This window comes from Xyrauchen texanus, chromosome 24 (assembly GCF_025860055.1).
Source record: "Xyrauchen texanus isolate HMW12.3.18 chromosome 24, RBS_HiC_50CHRs, whole genome shotgun sequence".
Classification (NCBI taxonomy): domain Eukaryota; kingdom Metazoa; phylum Chordata; class Actinopteri; order Cypriniformes; family Catostomidae; genus Xyrauchen; species Xyrauchen texanus.
The window spans coordinates 17,318,965-17,341,209 of NC_068299.1; the positions used below are offsets into that span (position 1 = coordinate 17,318,965).

At 46.1% G+C, this 22,245-nt stretch overlaps 1 protein-coding gene across 1 annotated transcript in view; it reads left to right on the plus strand.

The window, feature by feature from the left end:
* LOC127617981 (regulating synaptic membrane exocytosis protein 1-like) overlaps window positions 1–22,245 on the plus strand; it is a 126,361-nt gene that overhangs the window by 87,877 nt on the left and 16,239 nt on the right. The window contains 9 exon segments of the mRNA XM_052090181.1: window positions 272–328; window positions 8,303–8,486; window positions 8,704–8,780; window positions 8,783–8,804; window positions 9,255–9,317; window positions 13,989–14,078; window positions 14,493–14,570; window positions 17,499–17,611; window positions 18,105–18,214. Coding sequence (XP_051946141.1) covers window positions 272–328; window positions 8,303–8,486; window positions 8,704–8,780; window positions 8,783–8,804; window positions 9,255–9,317; window positions 13,989–14,078; window positions 14,493–14,570; window positions 17,499–17,611; window positions 18,105–18,214 — 794 coding nt within the window.

Sequence of the window (22,245 nt, forward strand, 5' to 3'; positions counted from 1 at the left end):
CTGTTTTGTCTATATGTTTGTGTTGAGGTATGCTTCTGAACAGTACCGCCTGTGAGTTAGTGTGTAGGAGTGAGGCCCATGGGTACATCCACAACACATATTTTAGTATGCTAGTTTATTTCTGGATGCCAGTTTGTAAGTGGTTTGCTTTCCTAACAGTGGATTATTCCAATAGTGCTTTGTGTACATTCGTTCATGTCTTTTTCCATGTCTCTTTGTGTCTTTACCTGTCCATCTATCCCTGTTTGTATATCTGTATCTGTGTGTGCAGGCTCGCACCGTATTACTGAAACAGATTATGATGATGCTGTTGGCGTAATCGCCACAGGTGGGTGGGAGGCAACCTTGGCACTTCTCTAAGTTTTGTGCAGTAGAATAGCCCATAAGAGAGAAGTAATCATTCCCCTTCTGTCGCTCTCTCCACGTTGTGTTGGAGAAGCGACACTAGGGGTCTCTCTTGAGCACTGATATCCACCTCTGATCTATGAAAAAAGGCCAATGAGAGTTGTCAGCCGGTATTTGCATGTCCCACCCCCGGACATACGGGTATTTAAGCGGCGCAAATACGGGAGTTCATTCAGAAAATTTCTTCGGAGCCGATGGTCGTGTTTGCGGACTGCTGCGTTTTACACACCGAGTTCCTGCTATCCTCTGCTGCATGCTGTTGGATTCTATGGCGCACAACAGCGGCTTTCTCCTGTTTGCACGGCTGTGCACTTCCTGCCCCTGAGCGCATCGACAGTTGCAGATAAGAAAGATCTCTCACGAGTTATTTCATTCATAAAAGAGTGATTTTATTTAAAAGAGTAATTTCCTCTAAAAGAGCAAAAAACACAGCGGCGTTGAATGTCCTTGTAAGGACGCGTCTTTATAAAGATGCCTTTCCGCCCCTGTGTTGTTCCTGGATGCGGTAGAGTACTTTCCGCTTCCGACGGCCACAGGCGTTGTCTCGTGTGTCTGGGCAGTGATCACACTGAGGCTGCGTTTGTGGATGGTTCATGTTCTCATTGCGAGAACATGACCATGACAATGTTGCGGTCGCGGCTTGCTTACAACCGTTTGCTTACAACCGTAAGCAAGCCACTCCAGCCGCCCCCCGCGTCGCTCCTTCTTCCCATAGGATTGAGGACGATGCGGCTGGCGATGGAGGCGATTCGGGGATGGCAGCGGGTGCAGCTCCGCCGGGTAAGCCCCCTCGGACCACCCGCGCCCCGGCACGCTCGTTGAATCCCGTTCCCGCTCGAGGTGGCAGCGACTCGCCTCACAGCCAGTCTGCATACCCTCTTGCGATGGAAGCAGATGAGTTCGCCGCGACATCGGAGGGCTTGGGCTCTGATGCTGAGGGCTCCTCTGGGCTGCCGCCTTCGGGCTTGCACGCCCAGGAGGAGGCCTACGCACAGATGTCCGATATGCTTTCCCGGGCAGCCAACAGCGTGGGCCTAGATTGGAACCCTCCATCCTCCCCACAGCCATCACGGCTGGACGATTGGTTCTTGGGCGTGGGGCGCTGCTCACAGCCTCGCCCCCCCGGTTCCTTTCTTCCCGGAGGTGCATGATGAGCTGACGTCTTCGTGGAGAGCACCCCTCTCCACTCGTCGCACCGCCACCTGCTCATCCGCCCCTCGCCACCCTCGACGGCGGAAGCGCACCACGGGTACACGGAGATCCCCCAGGTGGATAGAGCTGTTGCGCCCCACTTATGTCCCGGAAGCACTACCACCTGGCGGGGCCGCCCTGTACTCCTTTCCCGGTCCTGTAGAGCAACATCCTCGCTCACCGCGAAGGCCTACAGCGCTACAGGACGCACCGCTTCCGCCATGCATGCCATGGCACTCCTGCAGGTCCACCAAGCCAAGGCACTTCGCAACATGCACGGGGGTGGCCCTGATCCCGACACGCTGCAGGAACTGCGCTCAGTGACCGACCTCGCCCTGAGAGCGACGAAGGTCACAGCGCAGGCACTCGGGCAGGCGATGGCCACTCTGGTGGTCCAGGAACGTCAGCAATGGCTGGACTTGGTTGAGATGCGTGAAGCTGACAAGACTCGCTTCCTCAACGCCCCTGTCTCCCAGTTCGGCCTCTTCGGCGACACCGTTGAGGACTTTGCCCAGCAGTTCTCCCTGGTGAAGAAGCAGACGGAGGCCATTTCGCACATCATGCCACGCTGCAAGCTTGCCGCCACGGCCCAGGCCCCACCTGCTCACCGAGGGCGTCCTCCCGCGGCCAGAACACCTTCTGCTCCACCCCAACCTGGGCCCAGCTCTCAGCCCCGGCGTCGAGCAAACCACAGGAAGCGTACGCCCCCTGCCTCACGGACCCCTTCGAGGACCCGGAAGGCTCCCAAGCGTCCCTGAGACAGCGGACCCAGAGGATGAGAAGTTAGCTCCGGAGGTGGTAAGACCACTGGTGGAGGGCCGGGAGGAGAATCTTTTGTTTTTTCATTGTACCCAAATTCTCAATAAAAGAGCTATTTCCTTTACCTCTGGGTCACATGGCCCGCAAATGCCGTTCTCACGGCACTTTGCTTTCAGGCCTCAACAGTCTCGGCGCCAAGGATGCAGTGTTTCCGCCCTCAGCCCCACGACTGTTCCCCGGCCGGCCGGTTCAGACGAGTCCAGAGGACGCCAGCATCAGACCTCCTCCTCAGTCACGAACCCGCCTCCTGCCGGGTGCGCGGAACAAGGTAAGTGCTTTGATTTTATTCTCAGCACCAGAAATACTCCAAAATACTCGTCCCCTTGGTGCCCCTAGCACGGAGCTTAGAGGCATGGCTTTCACTGCCCAGCTCATCAAGGTGGCTGCACCGGACCATCCGACTCGGTTACGCAATTCAGTTTGCCAGGTCTCCGCCCCTTTCGTGGGCGTTCTTTCCTCCGCAGTGCACGGCGAACATGCCCACTCCCTGCGCGAGGAAATCGCCTCCCTTCTAGTCAAGGACGCGATAGAGCCTGTCCCTCCGACCGAAACGAAGAAGGGTTTCTACAGCCCTTACTTCGTTGTACCCAAGAAAGGCGGCGGCATACGACCGATCTTGGACCTGCGAGTTTTCAATCGGACCTTGTCCAAACTCCCGTTCAAAATGCTTACCCAGAAACAAATTCTATCTGGCGTCCGACATCTAGATTGGTTCACAGCGGTAGACCTGAAGGACGCGTACTTCCACGTCTCGATTCGCCCTCGACATCGACCCTTTCTACGGTTCGCGTTCGACGGCCAGGCGTATCAGTACAAGGTCCTCCCCTTCGGCCTGTCTCTGTCCCCTCGCGTCTTCACGAAGGTCGCAGAGGCGGCTCTTGCCCCGCTACGAGGAGCGGGCATACGCATACTCAATTACCTCGACAATTGGCTCATTTTGGCCTCCTAGCAGGAATTACTATGCGCACACAGAGACCAGGTGCTCGAGCACCTCGGCCGTTTAGGGTTTCAGGTCAACTGGGAAAAGAGCAAGCTCACCCCGGTCCAGAGCATCTCTTTTCTCGGTTTGGAGTTAGACTCAGTCTCAATGACAGCACGTCTCTCCGACGAGCGTGCTCAGTCAGTGCTGGAATGCCTCGCTTCTTTCGAACCAGGCACCGTGGTCCCTTTGAAATGTTTCCAATGGCTCCTGGGGCATATGGCATCCTCCGCGGCGGCCGCGCCACTGGGGTTGATGCATATGAGACCACTTCAGCATTGGCTCCAGACTCGAGTCCCGAGACGTGCATGGCGCCACGGCATGCACGGCGTGGAAGTTACCCCTGCCTGCCGCCAAACCTTCAAACCCTGGACAGACCTTTGCTTTCTACAGGCAGGAGTACCCTTGCAGCAGGTGTCCCGTCGCGTTCTGGTTACAACCGACGCCTCCAAATTGGGTTGGGGCGCCGTGTGCAATGGGCGCGCAGCCGCAGGCCGGTGGAACCGAGGCCCGCTGCGCTGGCACATCAACTGCCTAGAGATGCTGGCCATTTTTCTTGCCCTGAAGAAATTTCTTCCGTTGAGTCGTGGCAAGCATGTCCTAGTCAGGACAGACAGCACCACAGTGGTGGCCTACATAAACCGCCAAGGTGGAGTACGCTCCCTCCACATGTCACAGCTCGCCCGTCGTCTCCTCCTTTGGAGTCAGCAGCGACTGGAGTCACTGCGCGCCACTCACATCCCCGGCAACCTCAATGTGATAGCGGATGCGCTGTCAAGGCAAAACTTGCCCAGCGGAGAGTGGAGGCTCCACCCTCAATCGGTCCAGCTGATTTGGGACAGGTTCAGCAAGGCCCAGTTAGACCTGTTTGCCTCCCAGGAAACCTCCCACTGTCCGCTCTGGTATGCCCTCACAGAGGCTCCCCTTGGGACAGATGCTCTGGCGCACAGCTGGCCCGCGGGGCTGCGCAAGTACGCTTTTCCGCCAGTGAGCCTTCTTGCACAGTTGCTATGCAAGGTCAGGGAGGACAAGGAGCAAGTCACTCTGGTGGCCCCCTACTGGCCCACCCGGACGTGGTTTTCGGATCTCACGCTCCTCATGACAGCCCCTCCCTGCGAATTCCCCTGAGGAAGGACCTTCTTTCTCAGGGACAGGGCACGCTCTGGCATCCGCATCCAGAACTCTGGAATCTCCACGTCTGGTCCCTTGACGGGGCGCGGAGGATCTAGCCGGCCTACCTTCGGCCGTCATAGACACTATTAACCAAGCCAGAGCCCCTTCGACCAGGCATCTTTACGCCCTGAAGTGGCATCTGTTCGCGGACTGGTGTTCTTCCCGAGCCGAAGACCCGCAGAAGTGCGCAGTTAGGTCAGTGCTCGTGTTTCTTCAGGAGAGGCTGGAGAGGAGGCTGTCCCCCTCCACCCTCAAGGTGTATGTTGCCGCTATCGCGGCCCACCACGACACGGTAGACGGCAAGTCTCTTGGTAAGCACGACTTAATCGTCAGGTTCCTAAAAGGTGCCCGGAGGATGACTCCCTCCCGGCCTAACCTGTTTCCCTCCTGGGACCTCTCTGTCGTCCTTATGGGACTCGGAGACCCCCTTCGAGCAGCTTGACTCAGTTGGACTCAGGGCCCTCTCTCTCAAGACCGCCCTGCTGATCGCGTTCGCTTCCATCAAGAGGGTCGGGGACCTACATGCGTTCTCTGTTAGCGACGCTTGCCTGGAGTTCGGTCCGGCGGACACTTTCGTGATCCTAAGACCGCGACCGGGCTACGTGCCCAAGGTTCCTACCACACCCTTCAGGGATCAGGTGGTGAACCTGCAAGCGCTGCCCCGGGAGGAGGCAGACCCAGCCCTTTCACTGCTGTGTCCAGTACGTGCCTTACATATTTACCTGGACCGCACACAGAGCACCAGATGCTCTGAGCAGCTCTTCGTCAGCTTTGGGGGACAGCAGAAAGGGAATGCTGTCTCCAATCAGAGACTCGCCCACTGGGTTGTCGACGCCATTTCCCTGGCTTATCACACCCAGGCCGTGCCCCCCCCTTTGCGGGTCCGAGCCCACTCCACCAGGAGTGTTGCGTCCTCATGGGCACTGGCTAGGGGCACTGCCCTAGCAGACATTTGTAGAGCAGCGGGCTGGGCAACACCTAACACTTTTGCGAGATTCTACAATCTCCGAGTTGAGTCAGTATCGTCCCGTGTTCTCTCAGGTACCGAGCCCGTAGAACTCGGTGGCACGTCCACGATCTGACCGGGTGAATCGCTTGCACCCAGCGCCCTTCCCCCTAACCAGGGGAAACAGTGCGCCTTCATTCCCAGGAGATCCCAGGTTTGGGACACTGGTTGACTCCTCCCTAGCCCTCGTGGGTCACAGTTCTGCAGAGGAACTCGCCGACCCAAACCACTGCGGTTACCGCAAGCTACCCTGTACTGGTATAGGTGCCCCACAGGTAAGGCCTCCTGTTCGGACTCCCCCTGTGTGGAAAACCACGGTTCTGTCCCCTCACAAGTTGACTCTGTGTTTCCCTTAGGCAGTTACAGCTGCCTCGGTTGCCGTGCTGTATGCTTCCCCCCTCTGCGAGGCTGGATCTACCACCGCACTACTTTTCCGCGATGTATTTGCCACTCAAAATTTGCCTCCCCTCCCGGGTAGGTGTGGCCTCCGCAGGGTCTTCTCCGCCCTAATAAGGGCTAAGACCCCTTTCCCTCAATGCGTGTAAGGGCCCCGGCCGTAGTTGCTCTATGCGAGAAACATAGAGAGAAAAGAGGCCCAGCCAGGCTGGCCCGTTCCCATGTTGGCGGCCGTCACCTTGTTTCCCCCTCCAGGGTAACGATAAGGAATCCTGATGGCTTAAATGGGGCATTGGGGAAGGGTACGTGCAGCCTGATACAGTTGGTCATTCTGCACATAGGAATACCTGCTCACTCCTGTATCAGCGTATCACGTACATGGCTCAGCGCATGGCTCTTTTTAAGTGGACCCCTAGTGTCGCTTCTCTGACACAACGTGGAGAGAGCGACAGAAGGGGAACGTCTAGGTTACGTATGTAACCTCCGTTCCCCGATGGAGGGAACGAGACGTTGTGTCTCCCCTGCCACGTCGCTTAGCCGAGCCCCTGTTGTGGCCTGACCATTTCCGGCTCCTCAGAAAAATCCTGAATGAACTCCCGTATTTGCGCCGCTTAAATACCCGTATGTCCGGGGGCGGGACATGCAAATACTGGTTGCCAACTCTCATTGGCCTTTTTTCATAGTTCAAAGGTGAATATCGGCGCTCAAGAGAGACCCCTAGTGTCGCTTCTCTGACACAACGTCTCGTTCCCTCCATCGGGGAACGGAGGTTACATACGTAACCTAGACATCATTCCATGTTCTAATGGACTAATTAGTGAGTTACTATTAATAGGGTTGGGAATAGCTGGGAATCCATGTTTTAAGCAATATTTAAGCAACTAAATGATTTTCATAACATTTGGTTTTGTTAACGGTTCTTGAAATTCTCCAACAATGCTGACCAATACTGACAATCAGTGTTCTGTCTCCAGTAATTTTCTCTGTAGTATAATATAGAAGACATGATGCATAGCACTCACAATCACACATGCATGACAGTGATGGGGAAAGTGACAAAAGTAGGTATACAAAAAGGAGGACTGCTTTCTCTCTGCGGTGCTACACGTTTGATTTTTTCTCTGCATGGTCGCAGTAAGAAAAAGACACGTTCTTGTGGTACACTACATTGTGATACACCTTTATTTAATTCTCCAAAATATATATGCATATTCTTAGGTAATTTGTGGACTAGTGGATATAGTTCTATAGTGGATAATTTAGTAGCAGTTAGTGTTCTTTAGCAGTACAACAGTCTAATGCGTTTATTACTCTGTGTGCAGGTCCCTTTAAAATTCAATCAAATTAACCATTTGTAAGCACAGAGCTCTTTCTGATGGTTCTACTTCTTTAATCAGTAATGTTTTAGGGGTGCTTAAATAAAGGGCTTAATTTGGATCCAGAGATTACAGTATGAAATAACAGTTTTAGATTAGTCAGTTTTAAAATAAAAGAATAGTTCACACAAAAAGGGGAATTCTGTTATTATTTACCCACCATCATGTCCTTCCAAACCTGTAGACTATATTATGTATTTATTTTGTCTGTGGTTCTTAGACATTTTTCCAAACAATTCATAGTGACCATTGACTGAGGTGAAGATTTTCTGTGAATAATGACTTTGTCTATTCCTCACCCAAAGCCACAGTATTGTATAACACACAAGATTTTTGGATGTGTAATTACAAATTTTTGGATTAACTATTGGGTAACACTGTACATTTAAGGTTCTGTTTGTTAGCATTAGTTAGCATGAAATTACAATGAACAATAATTTTACAGCCTTTATTAATCTTAGTTCATGTTAGTTTCAGCATATACACTATTCAAATCAAAATTAGCATTTGTTAGCATTTGTAAATGCACAATGAACAAACATGAACTAACAATGAACAATTGTATTTTGATTAACTATCATTAACAAAGATTCATAAATGCTGTAAAAAATATATTGTTCATTGTTTATGATACCTAATTATAATTAATTAACTAATGTTAAAAAATGGAACATTATTGTTAAGTGTTACTTTTACTTTAAGCTACGGTTTCTATTTGCTTATTGGTCACAATTCGATTTTATTGGACTTTTAAAGGAAAGGGAGAATGAACAAGGTTTTTAATGGTCTGACTTGTTTTTAAACATGATATAACATCTTATGTCTATCCTTTTATTTTTGGATGGGTTCTAACATGGAAAAAGTGGTCTGGCAAGCTGAATGACAGCAATAGCAATGTGAATTTTCCAGAGTAACCAAATTTTTCTTTACATTATTTTTGTTTGTATATGATCACAGCAATAGAGAACCGATCAAGAGAGAGAGAAAGGGACAGAAACAGAGAAAGAGAGAGAGACCGGGCAACAACGTTAGAGGTTCCTGAGCAGCAGAGGCCGACTCAGTATCGCTCGCGGTCTGTGTCCCCGAACAGAGATGAAGGGAGCAGGGGACGGTCCCGCCCACTCAACATCCCCGCACAGAGGTACTGCAAAGCATGACTTCTATCCTAGCTGATAGTAGGATAGACTGCAAAAAGACAAACTATAACTATGATTAGAATTCATGACGGCTCTCTGAAATACTTGATTCTGATTGGTCAATCAATGCATTCTTCAAATTTTTTTGTACACTAGAATGACCGACAACTTGCAATGGGTATATGTTATATACCTATCTCTCTCTCTCTCTTTCTTTATAAGGAGTCTGGATGAGGTGCAGCACAGCCGTAGATCTCGTTCCCCAACACGCTACCACGACCGTTCCCGTTTGCAGGAGAGAGAGAGAGATATGTAGATGACAGGTAAATTGTGTAGAGATAAGTGTGTACATGCATGTAAAAGTATGTGTTCAAAGAATAATATTTTTTAATTCAATCGTTTCCAAAATGTGCCTTCTTCAGCACAAAAATCTTTCCTCATTAAAAATACTAAAACAATTGAATTTTTAAGACTTGCTAACACACAAAGGCACAGAAAAGGTGGGTTAGAACAGAACCATCAGTACTAGGTTTGGTTTTGTACAGAACATGGAGGATTGGCCATCATTGGAGGGTTTGTATTGACAGATATGTCAGGAAGACACATCATGTTAACCATTATTGTGTTCTTACTGTTCTGGCTTTGAAGGTTTTCATCCTTCCTTTTCTAACTCACTTATGGTGTCCATGTTTTACTCTACGTTTGCTTGTTTATTGGTCTGTTTTGTTTTTGTTTATTTTCCTACGTGTCATCCATCTCCATGGTAATTGCAGTGAGGTCATCTTGATACACAGATCAATGCGGGGTAGAAGCACAGAGTGTCTGCGCACCCAAAGGTAAACAAAAAGGCCAGAACCGGGCCACCAGTCTGTGAATTATAGTATTGTTTATTCAGATTACTGTATAAATCTGTATTACTATTTTGGTCTAATATAATTTTCATCCACCATATCATTTTGAAAAGACTCCATAAATGATCTCCTTGTGTCGGTTTCCATTGTTTGGCCTTGGAGTTTTTTCCATTTAATTAAAATAACTATTGATGTCATCAGGTTCTTTCCATAAGCTTAAATCTTCCTCGAACATTTCTTGTCAAACGCTCTGCCTCTCCACTCTAATATACATCAGAGAAGCTCGCTGACGAGAGACATTACAAGTGGAACTTTCCACTTGCTTTTGGCTTACAGCCCAAAAAGACAAACACCAGCAATCTCTTCATGACTACAGTTTGGTTTCTCAAAATAATAATCTCATTATACATGTAGACCAGGATTCAACAGGGGCAATACCACCCCCAGGGGGCATCCAAAGGATGCCAGGGGGCACTGAGAGCAAATTAGTAGAAAGGGGGGCATTAGGTTACAAATGGGTGCGGTTATCAGTCATAATAATCAAATCTATCATCAAGTTCCTCATTGCATTAAAACATTTATCTAGACATGGTGTATATCAGTTGGTTCTCAATTATACGAGTAGGTACATCGTACATTTGTACTGCTGTTCATCTGATTTTTGAAGTCTGGTTTCAGTTGTAGCATTGTCAAATACACAGGCGGAGGTACAACCTTAGCTAATGCACCTCCATGGCTCTGTAGATGGATACAGCTCAATGGACAGAGCAGCGCGAGTGCAAAGCTCTTAAAGCTTGAGCTCTTAAACACGAGAATCAGTGAGAAGCAAGGAATGAGAAGTGTAAACCATTTGAATTCAGCACAGAATTCTACATCACCACCCTTGAATTTACTATAGCATCACTAACTGTACTTTAGGGAGAAATAGATTGATAATAAATAATATCATATCACTACTTCAGCTCTATTAAATTTGCTATAGGCTACACTAGTGGAGTGAGGGAATATAATACATTTTTGTTATAACTTATAAATATTTATATTTAGCATTTATTGTGTTACAAATGCCATAGTTTGTTTTATAGAAATCATGGGTAAGGGAATGAAGTAGGGGGTGTTCATCAAAAAAGGTTTAGAACCACTGATGTAGACGATCTAGAATGAGGGAGTTGCCTCTGTGGTGACCTCATGCATGTTTGCACATTACCTTTGACATGTTCTTTTGCTCTTTGCGTGGACAGCTGTGATTTAGATTTTTTTTTTGCATTTTGCATTTTGCATGCTTGCATGTTATTATAACATTACCAGGAGTTCTTCTAAGTACAGTAGCACCCTTCCACCTAAGATGCCTTTATTAGTCAATGGAATTCATAAGGATATTTACAGGTGAGGCAGCCAAAAACGAATACTTCAGCCAGCTATTGCACTCAGATCTCAAGAGAGGTTTTTTTTGCAGACTAGTTCATGGAATAAACAATATTTTATTATACTGGATATTATATAATAATATGTAAGAATGCTGAATGGGCTAGTCTATAAACATATATACAGTTTCTCACAAAAGTGAGTACATCCCTCACATTTTTGTAAATATTTTATTATATCTTTTCATGTGACAACACTGAAGAAATGAGACTTTGCTGCAATGTAAATTAGTAAGTGTACAGCTTGTAAAACAGTGTAAATTTGCTGTCCCCTCAAAACAACTCAACACACAGCCGTTAGTCTAAACCGCTGGCAACAAAAGTGAGTACACCCCTAAGTGAAAATGTCCAAATTGGCCCAAAGTGTCAATATTTTGTGTGGCCACCATTATTTTCCAGCACTGCTTTAACCCTCTTGGTCATGGAGTTCACCAGAGCTTCACAGGTTGCCACTGGAGTCCTCTTCCACTCCTCCATGACGACATCACAGAGCTGGTGGATTTTAGAGACCTTGTGCTCCTGCACCTTCCGTTTGAGGATTCCCCACAGATGCTCAATTGGGTTTAGGTCTGGAGACATCCTTGGCCAGTCATCACCTTCACCCTCAGCTTCTTAGCAAGGCAGTGGTCGTCTTGGAGGTGTGTTTGGGGTCGTTATCATGCTGGAATACTGCCCTGGGGCCCAGTCTCCGAATGGAGGGGATCATGCTCTGCTTCAGTATGACACAGTACATGTTGGAATCCATGGTTCCCTCAATGAGCTGTAGCTCCCCAGTGCTGGCAGCACTCATGCAGCCACAGACCATGACACTCCCACCACCATGGTTGACAGTAGGCAAGACACACTTGTCTTTGTACTCCTGGTTTTTGCCACACACGCTTGACACCATCTGAACCAAATAAGTTTATCTTGGTCTCATCAGACCACAGGACATGGTTCCAGTAATCCATGCCCTTAGTCTGCTTTTCTTCAGCAAACTGTTTGCAGGCTGTCTTGTGCATCATCTTTAGAAGAGGCTTCCTTCTGGGACGACAGCCATGCAGACTAATTTGATGCAGTGTGCGGCGTATTGTCTGAGCACTGACAGGCTGACCCCGCACCCCTTCAACCTCTGGAGCAATGCTGGCAGCACTCATACATCTATTTCCCAAAGACAACCTCTGGATATGACGCTGAGCACGTGCACTCAACTTCTTTGGTCAACCATGGCGAGGCCTGTTCTGAGTGGAACCTGTCCTGTTAAACCGCTGTATGGTCTTGGCCACCATGCTGCAGCTCAGTGTCAGGGTCTAGGAAATCTTCTTATAGCCTAGGCCATCTTTATGTAGAGCAACAATTATTTTTTTCAGATCCTCAGAGAGTTCTTTGCCATGAGGTGCCATGTTGAACTTCCATTGACCAGTATGAGGGAGTTTGAGAGTGATGACACCAAATTTAACACACCTGCACTAACGCGTCACATGACACCGGGGAGGGAAAATGGCTAATTTGGCCCAATTTGGACATTTTTACTTAGGGGTGTACTCACTTTTGTTGACAACGATTTAGATATTAATGGCTGTGTGTTGAGTTGTTTTGAGGGGACAGCAAATTTACACTGTTATACAAGCTGTACACTTACTAATTTACATTGCAGCAAAGTCTCATTTCTTCAGTGTTGTCACATGAAAAGATATAATAAAATATTTACAAAATGTGAGGGGTGTACTCACTTTAGTGAGATACTGTATATATATATATATATATATATATATATATATATATATATATATATATATATATATATATATTTTCAAAAACATACTTACTGTGTATTTTATCTCCTAATGAAACTATTACACTGGGGGACTGTTTGAATACGATTTACAATTTGTTTTTAATGCAAAGATTTATTTGAATACAGTCACAATTTTGTTTGTAGCCACTAGTTGTGTAAAAATTACACACTTCACCTTTAAGTGTTCAAGATTAATCAGTGTTGGCTGTAAACATTCTTCATATGGCCCTCTTCATTTTCGTAATCAAAAGAAAAGTTACGTGGTTATGCGATCATCTTTGTTTTGTTTTTATTGTAAATTTTATTTATTTATTTATTTATTTTTTTTGCTTGTTTGAATTTTGTTTGTGTTCAGCTCCACACTTCTTGCATGCCTTAAATCAAAGTCATGGTTGTCTGTAGTCACTTCAACTCAACGTTCAATCACACACAGAGTTCTTAGGTTCACAGACAAGATCACCATGAGGTACTTGTCAACCCTAAAACCACTACATGCGGCCGTTGAGTGGACTCGGAAATATTACAATTAGGAGTTCCAAGCACATGAATGACCAATTGAAGTAGTATTTACCAGTGGAAAACTCTGAAATCGAGATACTTCAGTTGTGATGTTAGAAGGGGCGTGTCGACATGAAAGATGTTGGAAAGCAAAATGATTCCAATTTCAGTGCTTTAGCTATTTAAATAATATGAATTTATTATATATGACATAAATAGTAGTCAACTAGGGTACAGCTTATAACTTACTCTTTGTTTGATATATGCAGATTGATTAAGAACTTATTAGATACCATGCATTAATTAATCATGAATGTCATGTAAAAGTCATGCAGGTGTATTTACTTATGTTCATTCACAGATACTACAGGAAAAAATAGCTTTTTCCATTAATCACTGTGAATTTGTTTCAGTTTAGCTTCAGAATTTAAATGTGTCATAATAGACATAATATCAAATGCCCACATTGGACATAGGAGCTTCCTAGTTGCACTTGAAGGCAGCCATAAACACAACAAACATTCAAAGTTCCCAAGAGTTAGCAGCTCCCCATTCAGAGCTTTAAAAAGCACAAAATCCAATCATTTTCTCCCCACATTTTAGCCATTATTCCAACTTCCTCCACTTAAATCTTACAGCAGGGCTGTTCAACTATGCTTGTGGAGGACCACCGTCCTGCAGATTTTAGTTCCAACCCTGCTCTTGCATTGTTCAAGTCATCCTGAAGACTTTTATTAGCTGATTCAGGTGTTTGATTAAGGTTGGAGCTAAACTCTGCAGGATTTTGGCCCTCCAGGAGCAGAGCTGAAAAGTTAAGATTTGCCTTTATTTAATTTTTTTATTATTATAATTTTTTATTTTATTTTTTTGGACCTAACATTTTGATTCTTTGTCATCTTTCTATCCTCTTTTCCTTCTCCTTTCTTCATTGGATGGCATGGCATGTTGTGACCCTAGTGATCTACAGCCCTCTCTTGACAGGGTTAGAAGTGCTAGTACCAACTGTCTGAGACCAGGTTCTAATTCCTATTCACCTGAACGAGACAGGTACACTTTTTATTTTGAACTGGATTGTACCAGTTTTGTATATTCTGTCATTAATATCATTCACAGACATGAAAAGAACGCTTTTAGAATGTTCCCTTGTGTCGCCCCTTGAATACAACAATCATAATGTCTATGTTAATGTCAGAATAATATATCACATTTGTCTCACACACTTTGTTAGTGTCCAGTGACTCTTATGACCTGATGTTGACGGCTCTAGATTGAGCATTTGTCTTGGTTTATTTCCACTGTAGATGGAGAACTATCAAGAATTAATTAGAATTAGTCACCTGTATCTTTGCATCTTGTAATTTTGAGATGACTACTGTCACAGTCTCTATATTGACCTCCCATGTTTCTTCCATCTCCACTTGAAATTGTTTGGGTGTTTGTGGATCACACACACTCACGCAGGAGCACGCAATCTCTGCCCCGTACCAGACCCACAAGTCCCAGGATCCTAATTCAGCATGCCTCCCCAGAAGATGACAGGTATCCCTCCTGTCCTTCTGCAGTCCTGCTGCCAAACCTCTTTGCTCTTCTAACCTGTCCGTTCCCCTTCTGCCATGGGGGCTCAGTAGATCTCCTGCTGTCACTCATAGATGTGTTTTCTGTAGCTTATTGTGACCCAACCCCATGATTCTAGCACTCTATAATGTGATTGTCATTGTGTTTCGTAGAATTTTTGGCTGTTCAGTAGCTTGTTATACTCAAATGTGGTGACTTATGTTTTTGTGGTTTGTTGTGATGTGTGTTGTGTATATTCTGGATTTCCTGAGGTTTTTCATACAACCATTTGTACACCTTTTTATCTGAAATCTTACTGTCCTGTTCTAATTTGATAGTTTGTTCTATTATGAATATTTTTAGATTATACATTTACAAGTTTGCTCACTTTAAAACAGTGTTTATGGACCAGTATTTGCTGTAGAATCATATACTAAAGATTTTTCCGGGCTCAACAATAATTACTTTTTTTTTTCTTCAGTAGTTTACTTGCCCTGCCAACATTTTTACTGGCCCCACCACTATATATATATATATATATATAAGTAACAGCTCTGCTAAAGTCTAGGTACTGGCACTGTAAATTATGGATTTTTACTCATTTGCGTTCTGAGAATGTACAAAGTCGCAACAATGTTTATTATGAGGCATTATTGGACATATTATAATGCATTAAGAATACCCTTATAATGCATTATAAATTCATGTTTCAAAGAAAGTGTTACCTTAAAGTTAAGTTAATCAGTGTTAAAAATTCAAAAGGTTCAGACTTACCCAAAAGTGCATAATTCACTAAACAGCCGTGTTCAGTACATTGCAAAAAAACTAATGTTTAAGTATGCAGTGGCTTAAAAATACATGTAGAGCAAATGATCAGTGAATGTAAGTTGTACTTGTCGACCCAGCACTGGCCATCCTTATTGTTGAGCCCTTTTTCAGTATTCACCTGATTTTTTTCTCTATTCAGTGATAAAATCATAATGATTTTAGAAGTTTTGTTTAAGGATTGCAATTAAAATTTAAGAGTGTAAACACATATAAGAGTCAAGTCTCTGTGCTTCGTATCATACACTGCGTGTCTCATGTTTGTGTCTTAATAACAATTTTTCACATACCATTTCCTTTTGTGCCTAGTAATGTAACCAAAGTGTTGCAAATTAGACTTCATCTAATTATGTTTCATTAACATCAACCCATGCTGTGCCATTGTGTGTCTGTGTCTATATGCCGTCCATTCCATGTCAATCACATGTCTTTGACCTGATCTTATGAACCAGCTGGGTTTTGGAGGCTTTGTTCCCCGTTCAGGAGACAGTACACCACCTCAGTGCAAAGCCAGATGCACAGAGGTACACACACACAGGAAGAGTTCTAGAGCACATATAAAAATATCAATCCCATCTCCATTGTAGCATATTATTAGACAGCATTTGCTTTTAATGTTTTGTCCTGTCCTGAGTGAAGCCACTCCTCATTCTTTTAATTTCTGTCTTGCCTGAATCATTTCCATGTTGCAGGCATTCCCTAACTCTGGACAAGCCTTGCTGTCAGAAACTTGGCAAGAAAATATCTGACAGTAAGCGGTAAGACTCATAAAACCACGTCATGTCACATTTGCATTGTCTGTACATTGTCTTGTGTGTCCATACAATACCTACACGAGACACAGTTTAGTTCAGCCAAAAATACTTCATTCAGATTTGACAGATTTGATTTTTATTAAAGGTGAAGTGTGTACATATTTTTGATGTTAAAAACTTTCTGAAATTCCAGCTTAATATGACACAGCAAAAAGTAAACAATTTTGCACACTCTGGCTTTGTGGTGCTATCAGAACTCTTCTATGATTGAGCATCCCAACCAGCCTGGCACAACACTATTTGCTTAACTATGTCATGAGTTGGGGACTATATTTTCGTCCAACCGTTGGTGGGATTGTTCGGGAAACTTTTTTGAAAAACGTTTCATACTGCTTGATGCAAAAAAATTACCCACTTCTCCTTTAAATGATTATGTTTCAGTGTTGTAGACCTTTTTTATATTACGTATATGAACTTGTTAAACTTTTACAGGAAAATACTTAACTGGCCTTATCCACAAACATATTTGTTTCTCAACATGGTCACACTTAAGTTTTGTATCTGTTTTCGCAAATACTTTGTCAGTTTTCTTTTCTCCATTTTTTTTCACATTGCTTTTATTATTCTGTCTTGCATGTTGCTATTCACACTGGTCTGCAGAATACAGCCAACCTCCATTCTAAAGGGCTCATGCAAGAAGAGGGTATCGCTGCCTCCATTGGGTAAGGTGACCCGGGGTGGGGGTACCCTAGGCTCACCCCAAATGGAAAGGAGTTGACCCTGATCTGAGCTGATAAGCCTCGCTGTGCTGTACCTATCCTACAGTCACTCAAAAACACACATATTTCACACACATATCTAAAAAATCATAACATGACATAATCAGTAAGCGCAAACCCTTCTGCCTTGTCATTTCTGTAAAGCTTTCTTTTCTTCTATACTGTAAAATTGCCTACCCACATTATAATGTTTGTTGCCATGTGCATAATAATCACAATTTTGTCTTTGACAGTTTTCCACCCTTTCTTTCATCAGTTTCACACATTTCTCTCTTGTGCTTCTTTTGCTTTCCTTATGGCAGAAATACATATCGGATAATAATTTCATTTATGTATGAATTTGTATACATTATTAAAGATCAAGTAGTCACTGGTGCAGCCAGGATATGACTTTTGGGAAAATTTGTGTCACTTTTTCTTAGTGCGCTTGCTAATCAAACAGTAGTACTAAATTTGGTCCACACAGGTTATTTACTGACTCTGAATCAGGTAATGTTTTATGTTAAATTCTCCATTGTTTTTTTCTTTCTCTCTCACCCTCTTTCCTGCATCAGGGCACAACCGCACTCTGGCCCTTCATTCTCCTCATCAACAGCGGCCCCTTCGTCGACACGCAAAGTCAGACAGTTACCCCAAGTCCCCACCAAAAGCAGCAGTGTAGAGCAAGGTACACAATTTTCCACTGACTTTTTAAAAATAAAGCCATTTTACACTTAAAGGGACCCACAAAAAGTATTTGGACTTCACACTTGAAAATGTCTGAATATCTTTACGTTAGATTGCAAAATATTTACAGAATGACTGCACATGTACACTTTTTAAGCAAACCATTTCACAAAAAGAAGTTTGTTTTTCAAATGATAAAAATAATAGAGACACCATTCAAAATGAAGACAAAATGTATTGAGACCAAAATGTACTTTCTGGTTTTCAAATGTTAGTGGAACTCATCCATAGTTTAGTTACACCTGTGTTAGTCTGATAGGGCACCTTTGTGAACTTGAAAAAAAAATCACATTGAAACAGTTGGATAATGTCATTACAAAATCAGCTCCGAAAGATAATGCTGAGAAAATCTCTAGGATCTTTAGGAAGTTTGTGAGTTGGTGATAGTGCCAACTATAACATTTGAAAATATGAATGTCATATGTGTGTTTCAGCTCTTGCTTCAGAGGAGCGAACTCGGCAAATGAAAGTGCGCACCTTCCGAACACCAGCTCCCTCCGGTACCAGCCAGGATCTGGAGAGGGCGCTCAAGAATAAACGAGAGGTGAGCAGCACCTAAACTTTCTCAGATTTAATTTAGTAGGCCTAAAGTTTATGGCTTTGCTTTTTTCAGAATAGCATACTTCCATACAGTTCTTATTTTGCTGCAGTGTAAAGTATGGATCTTGTGCACAGCAGTCCTATACAAATGTTCTATATGCATATAATTACCAAATTATCTACTATATTTGCCAAAAGTGCAGTATACTATATATAGAGAGCATACTGGATGGAACACTGTATCCCATTTCCAGTGTGATGCTTGAACCGAAACCAAATTTCCATGGTTAAACCTTAGGTCATGTGACAAACATTGCAAGGTCACATAAAATCATTGCCGTGTCACTACAAGTTTGGAGTTATGCCTACTGTTTCACTTGCTATTAAAAAAAATTGTTGGCAGCATACAGTGTATACTGTGCAGTATTTAGTAAGTAGTAAGCTAGTATATCATTCCAAACCTAGCCTCTGAATCATGTATCATCTTAAATGGTTAGTTTAGCCAAAAATGACAATTTTCTCATCATTTACTCACTCTCATGATATCCCAGGTGTGTATGACTTACTTTCTTTCACCAGATCACATTTGAAGAAAAATAGAAAAATATCTTAGCTCAGTAGCTCCTTAAAATGCAAATGGATGGTGATCCGACTTTTGAAGCTCCAAAAATCACAGACAGTCAGCATAAACATCATCCATGTGTCTCCAGTGGTTAAATTAATGTCTTCTAAAGCAACACCATAGCGGTAAGGGCGCTCACACCTGAGCTAAATTATGTCTAACACCTGTCTCTAATTGCAGTAGCGTGAGGAGAGCGGATAAAAGCCAGCAGCCACAGAGCATCGGGAGGCTGACAACACGGCAGAGAATACGTGTGTGTGTGAAGAAAATTAAATTAATTGACAGAAAAATAAAGCTTACCCCTTAAGCTGACGTCTGTTTCCGTCCCTTCCTTGGTCCGCTTTACACTGGTGCCGAAACCCAGGAATAGAAAGAACATCTTTTTTTTTGTGTTCCAAGTCATGGAACAGAGTCGCCCCATAGAGTCCTCCCAGCTGGCGGAAGTCCTCCAGTCCCTCGCTACTCTCCATCAAGGCCACCAACAATCCCTGCTTGAGCTCCGGCAGGATCAAGATCGACGTTTTTTCGAGATCATGCGGGCTCAGGCAGAGGACCGACTCGCTATCCGGAGCCTCCTCAGCCAGGAGACTGCGTCGGCCCCAGCCGCGACCCCGGACACCCACGCTACGCTACCCTGTTACAGAAGATGGGGGCAGCAGATGATCCTGAGGCCTTCCTCGACTTGTTCGAGTGGACGGCAGAAATCTGGGGCTGGCCGCCCGAACAGTGGGCAGCCCGCCTAATCCCTCTCCTGTCCGGGGAAGCCCAACTCGCGGCACAACAACTGCCGGCGACAAACCTCCTGGCTTATGCTGACCTGAAGAGGGCCATACTGCAACGGGTCGGTCGGAGCCCGGAAGAGAATCGCCAACTCTTCCGGAGCATGAAGCTAGAGAAGTCCGATCGCCCGTTCGCGTTTGCTCAACGGCTCCGGGACGCCTGTCGGCAGTGGCTGCTCGCGGGGGACTGCGATGGCGAGGAAGTCATCGATCAGGTGGTGCTGGAGCAGTTCGCGCAATGGCTGCCCAGGAGAACGGCGGAGTGGGTCCAGTGCCACCACCCGGCGTCGCTGGAGGAAGCCGTTCCAAGGGCGGATGAGCCCTCTCTCTCTTTCTCCCCTTCCCCTGTGTCTTCCCCTGTTTTTTTCCCCTCCCCTCTTCCCTCTCGCTCTGCTCTCTCCCCAGGGTCCGTGCCTGCCCCCCGCAGGCGTGGAGGATTTGTGAGACCAACTTCCCGGCCGTGGGAGAAACCGCCTACCCCTTCCCCGTCCTTCAGCCGCTCTCCTCCTCAGGTGGGGGCGCCCGCCAGCACGGGTGCGGCCGTGGCGCCTGGGCCGGTCTGCTGGAGGTGCGGAGACCCGGACCACTTCCGGGATCAGTGTCCGCTGATGGAAATAGGGATGGTGGTGCAGGTCTCCGACTTCCCGCAGGCTGCCCCCGATCGGGCTGGAGCGTACCGTATTCCGGTAAGGATCCAAGGGGGTACATACCAAGCATTGTTGGATACCGGATGTAACCAGACCACCATCCACCAACGCTTGGTTCAACCCGGGGCTTTGGGTTTAGCTAAACTGGTGAGGGTGAGGTGTGTGCATGGGGATGTTCACAAGTATCCCATGGTGACTTTGACAGTTAAATTCAGGGGAAAAAACCATAGTGTGGAGGCAGCGGTTAGTTCCCGCCTCACCCATCCGCTAATCTTGGGTACTGATTTGCCGAATTTCAAAGATATTTTAGAGGGTATTTGTGCGGATGGGTCCTGCATAAAGAGGTGTGCGGTGTGCGATGCTTTGGCAGGGGAGGCGGAGCCGGGGCCGTCCTCGGCTGCTCGGAATGACGAGGGAAGGGGCGAGGTGGCCGCCCCTCCTCTCAGGGAATTCCCTGAGGGGTACCTCCCTCTAGAGCAGTTGCGGGATGAAACCCTTAAACATGCTCTTGACCAAGTGAAAGTAATTGATGGTCAACAGCTCCGGCCGGGCATCGCCATTGCATACCCATATTTTTCGCTTATTAAAGATCGGTTGTACAGAGTGACGCAGGACGCTCAAACAAAGGAGGAGGTGACACAATTGTTGATTCCACGAAGCCGCCGGGAAATGGTTTTCCAGGCGGCTCACTATAATCCTATGGCCGGTCACCTAGGGGAAAGAAAGACACTTCTCCATCTAATAGCCTGTTTCTATTGGCCGGGCATTGGCGGCGACGTCCGCAGGTGGTGTGCGGCGTGCCGCGAATGTCAACTCGTAAACCCACCGGCCACCCCAAAAGCGCCATTGCGCCCCCTTCCATTGATCGAGGTTCCCTTCGAAAGAATTGGAATGGACCTCGTCGGGCCATTAGCACGGACGGCACGCGGACATCGCTTTGTGTTAGTCCTGATGGATTACGCAACGCGATATCTGGAAGCAGTGCCTTTGAGCAACATCTCAGCACGTAGTGTTGCAGGGGCACTCTTCAAGATAATCTCCCGGGTGGGGGTTCCGAAAGAAATCCTCACCGACCAAGGCACTACTTTTATGTCACGAACACTTCGCGAACTTTGGGATAAGTGGCTGGACCCTCTGTTATTCGCAGTACGAGAGGTCCCGCAATCCTCCACGGGGTTCTCCCCATTTGAGCTGTTGTACGGGCGACGCCCACGTGGGGTCCTCGACATCATCCACGAAGCTTGGGAGGAGGGACCTTCCAATAGTAAAAATGAAATTCAATACGTTCTTGATCTTAGAGCAAAACTCCACACACTGGGGAAATTAACACAGGAGAATTTGCTCCAGGCTCAAGAACGCCAACGCCGGCTGTATGACAGGGGTGCTCAGCTACGGGAATTTGCACCGGGAGATAAAGTGCTTGTATTACTCCCAACATCGAGCTCTAAATTACTCGCCAAGTGGCAAGGCCCTTTTGAGGTCACACGACGAGTAGGGGAGCTCGATTATGAGGTTAAACGTACCGATAGAGGGGGAGCGCGGCAAATATATCACCTCAACCTCCTGAAATTGTGGAGAGAAGAGGCGGCCTCTGTGACGTTGGCAACGGTAGTTCCGGAGAGGGCGGAACTCGGACCGGAGGTAAACAAAGCCCGCAATCTCAACATCCCGGTTCCTTGTGGAGACCACCTCTCACCGCGCCAACTCGCAGAGGTTTCCGAATTACAAGAGGAGTTTGCGGACGTGTTTTCTCCTCTACTGGGCCGCACAAACATCATACATCACCATATCGAGACCGAGCGGGGCGTGGTGGTACGTTGCCACCCCTATCGCTTGCCCGAACATCAAAAGATAGTAGTTCGAGAAGAAAAGTAGTTGGACGCGATGCTTGAGATGGGAGTAATAGAAGAATCCCACAGCAATTGGTCCAGCCCGGTCGTCCTTGTTCCCAAGAGCGACGGGTCTGTACGATTCTGTGTGGATTATA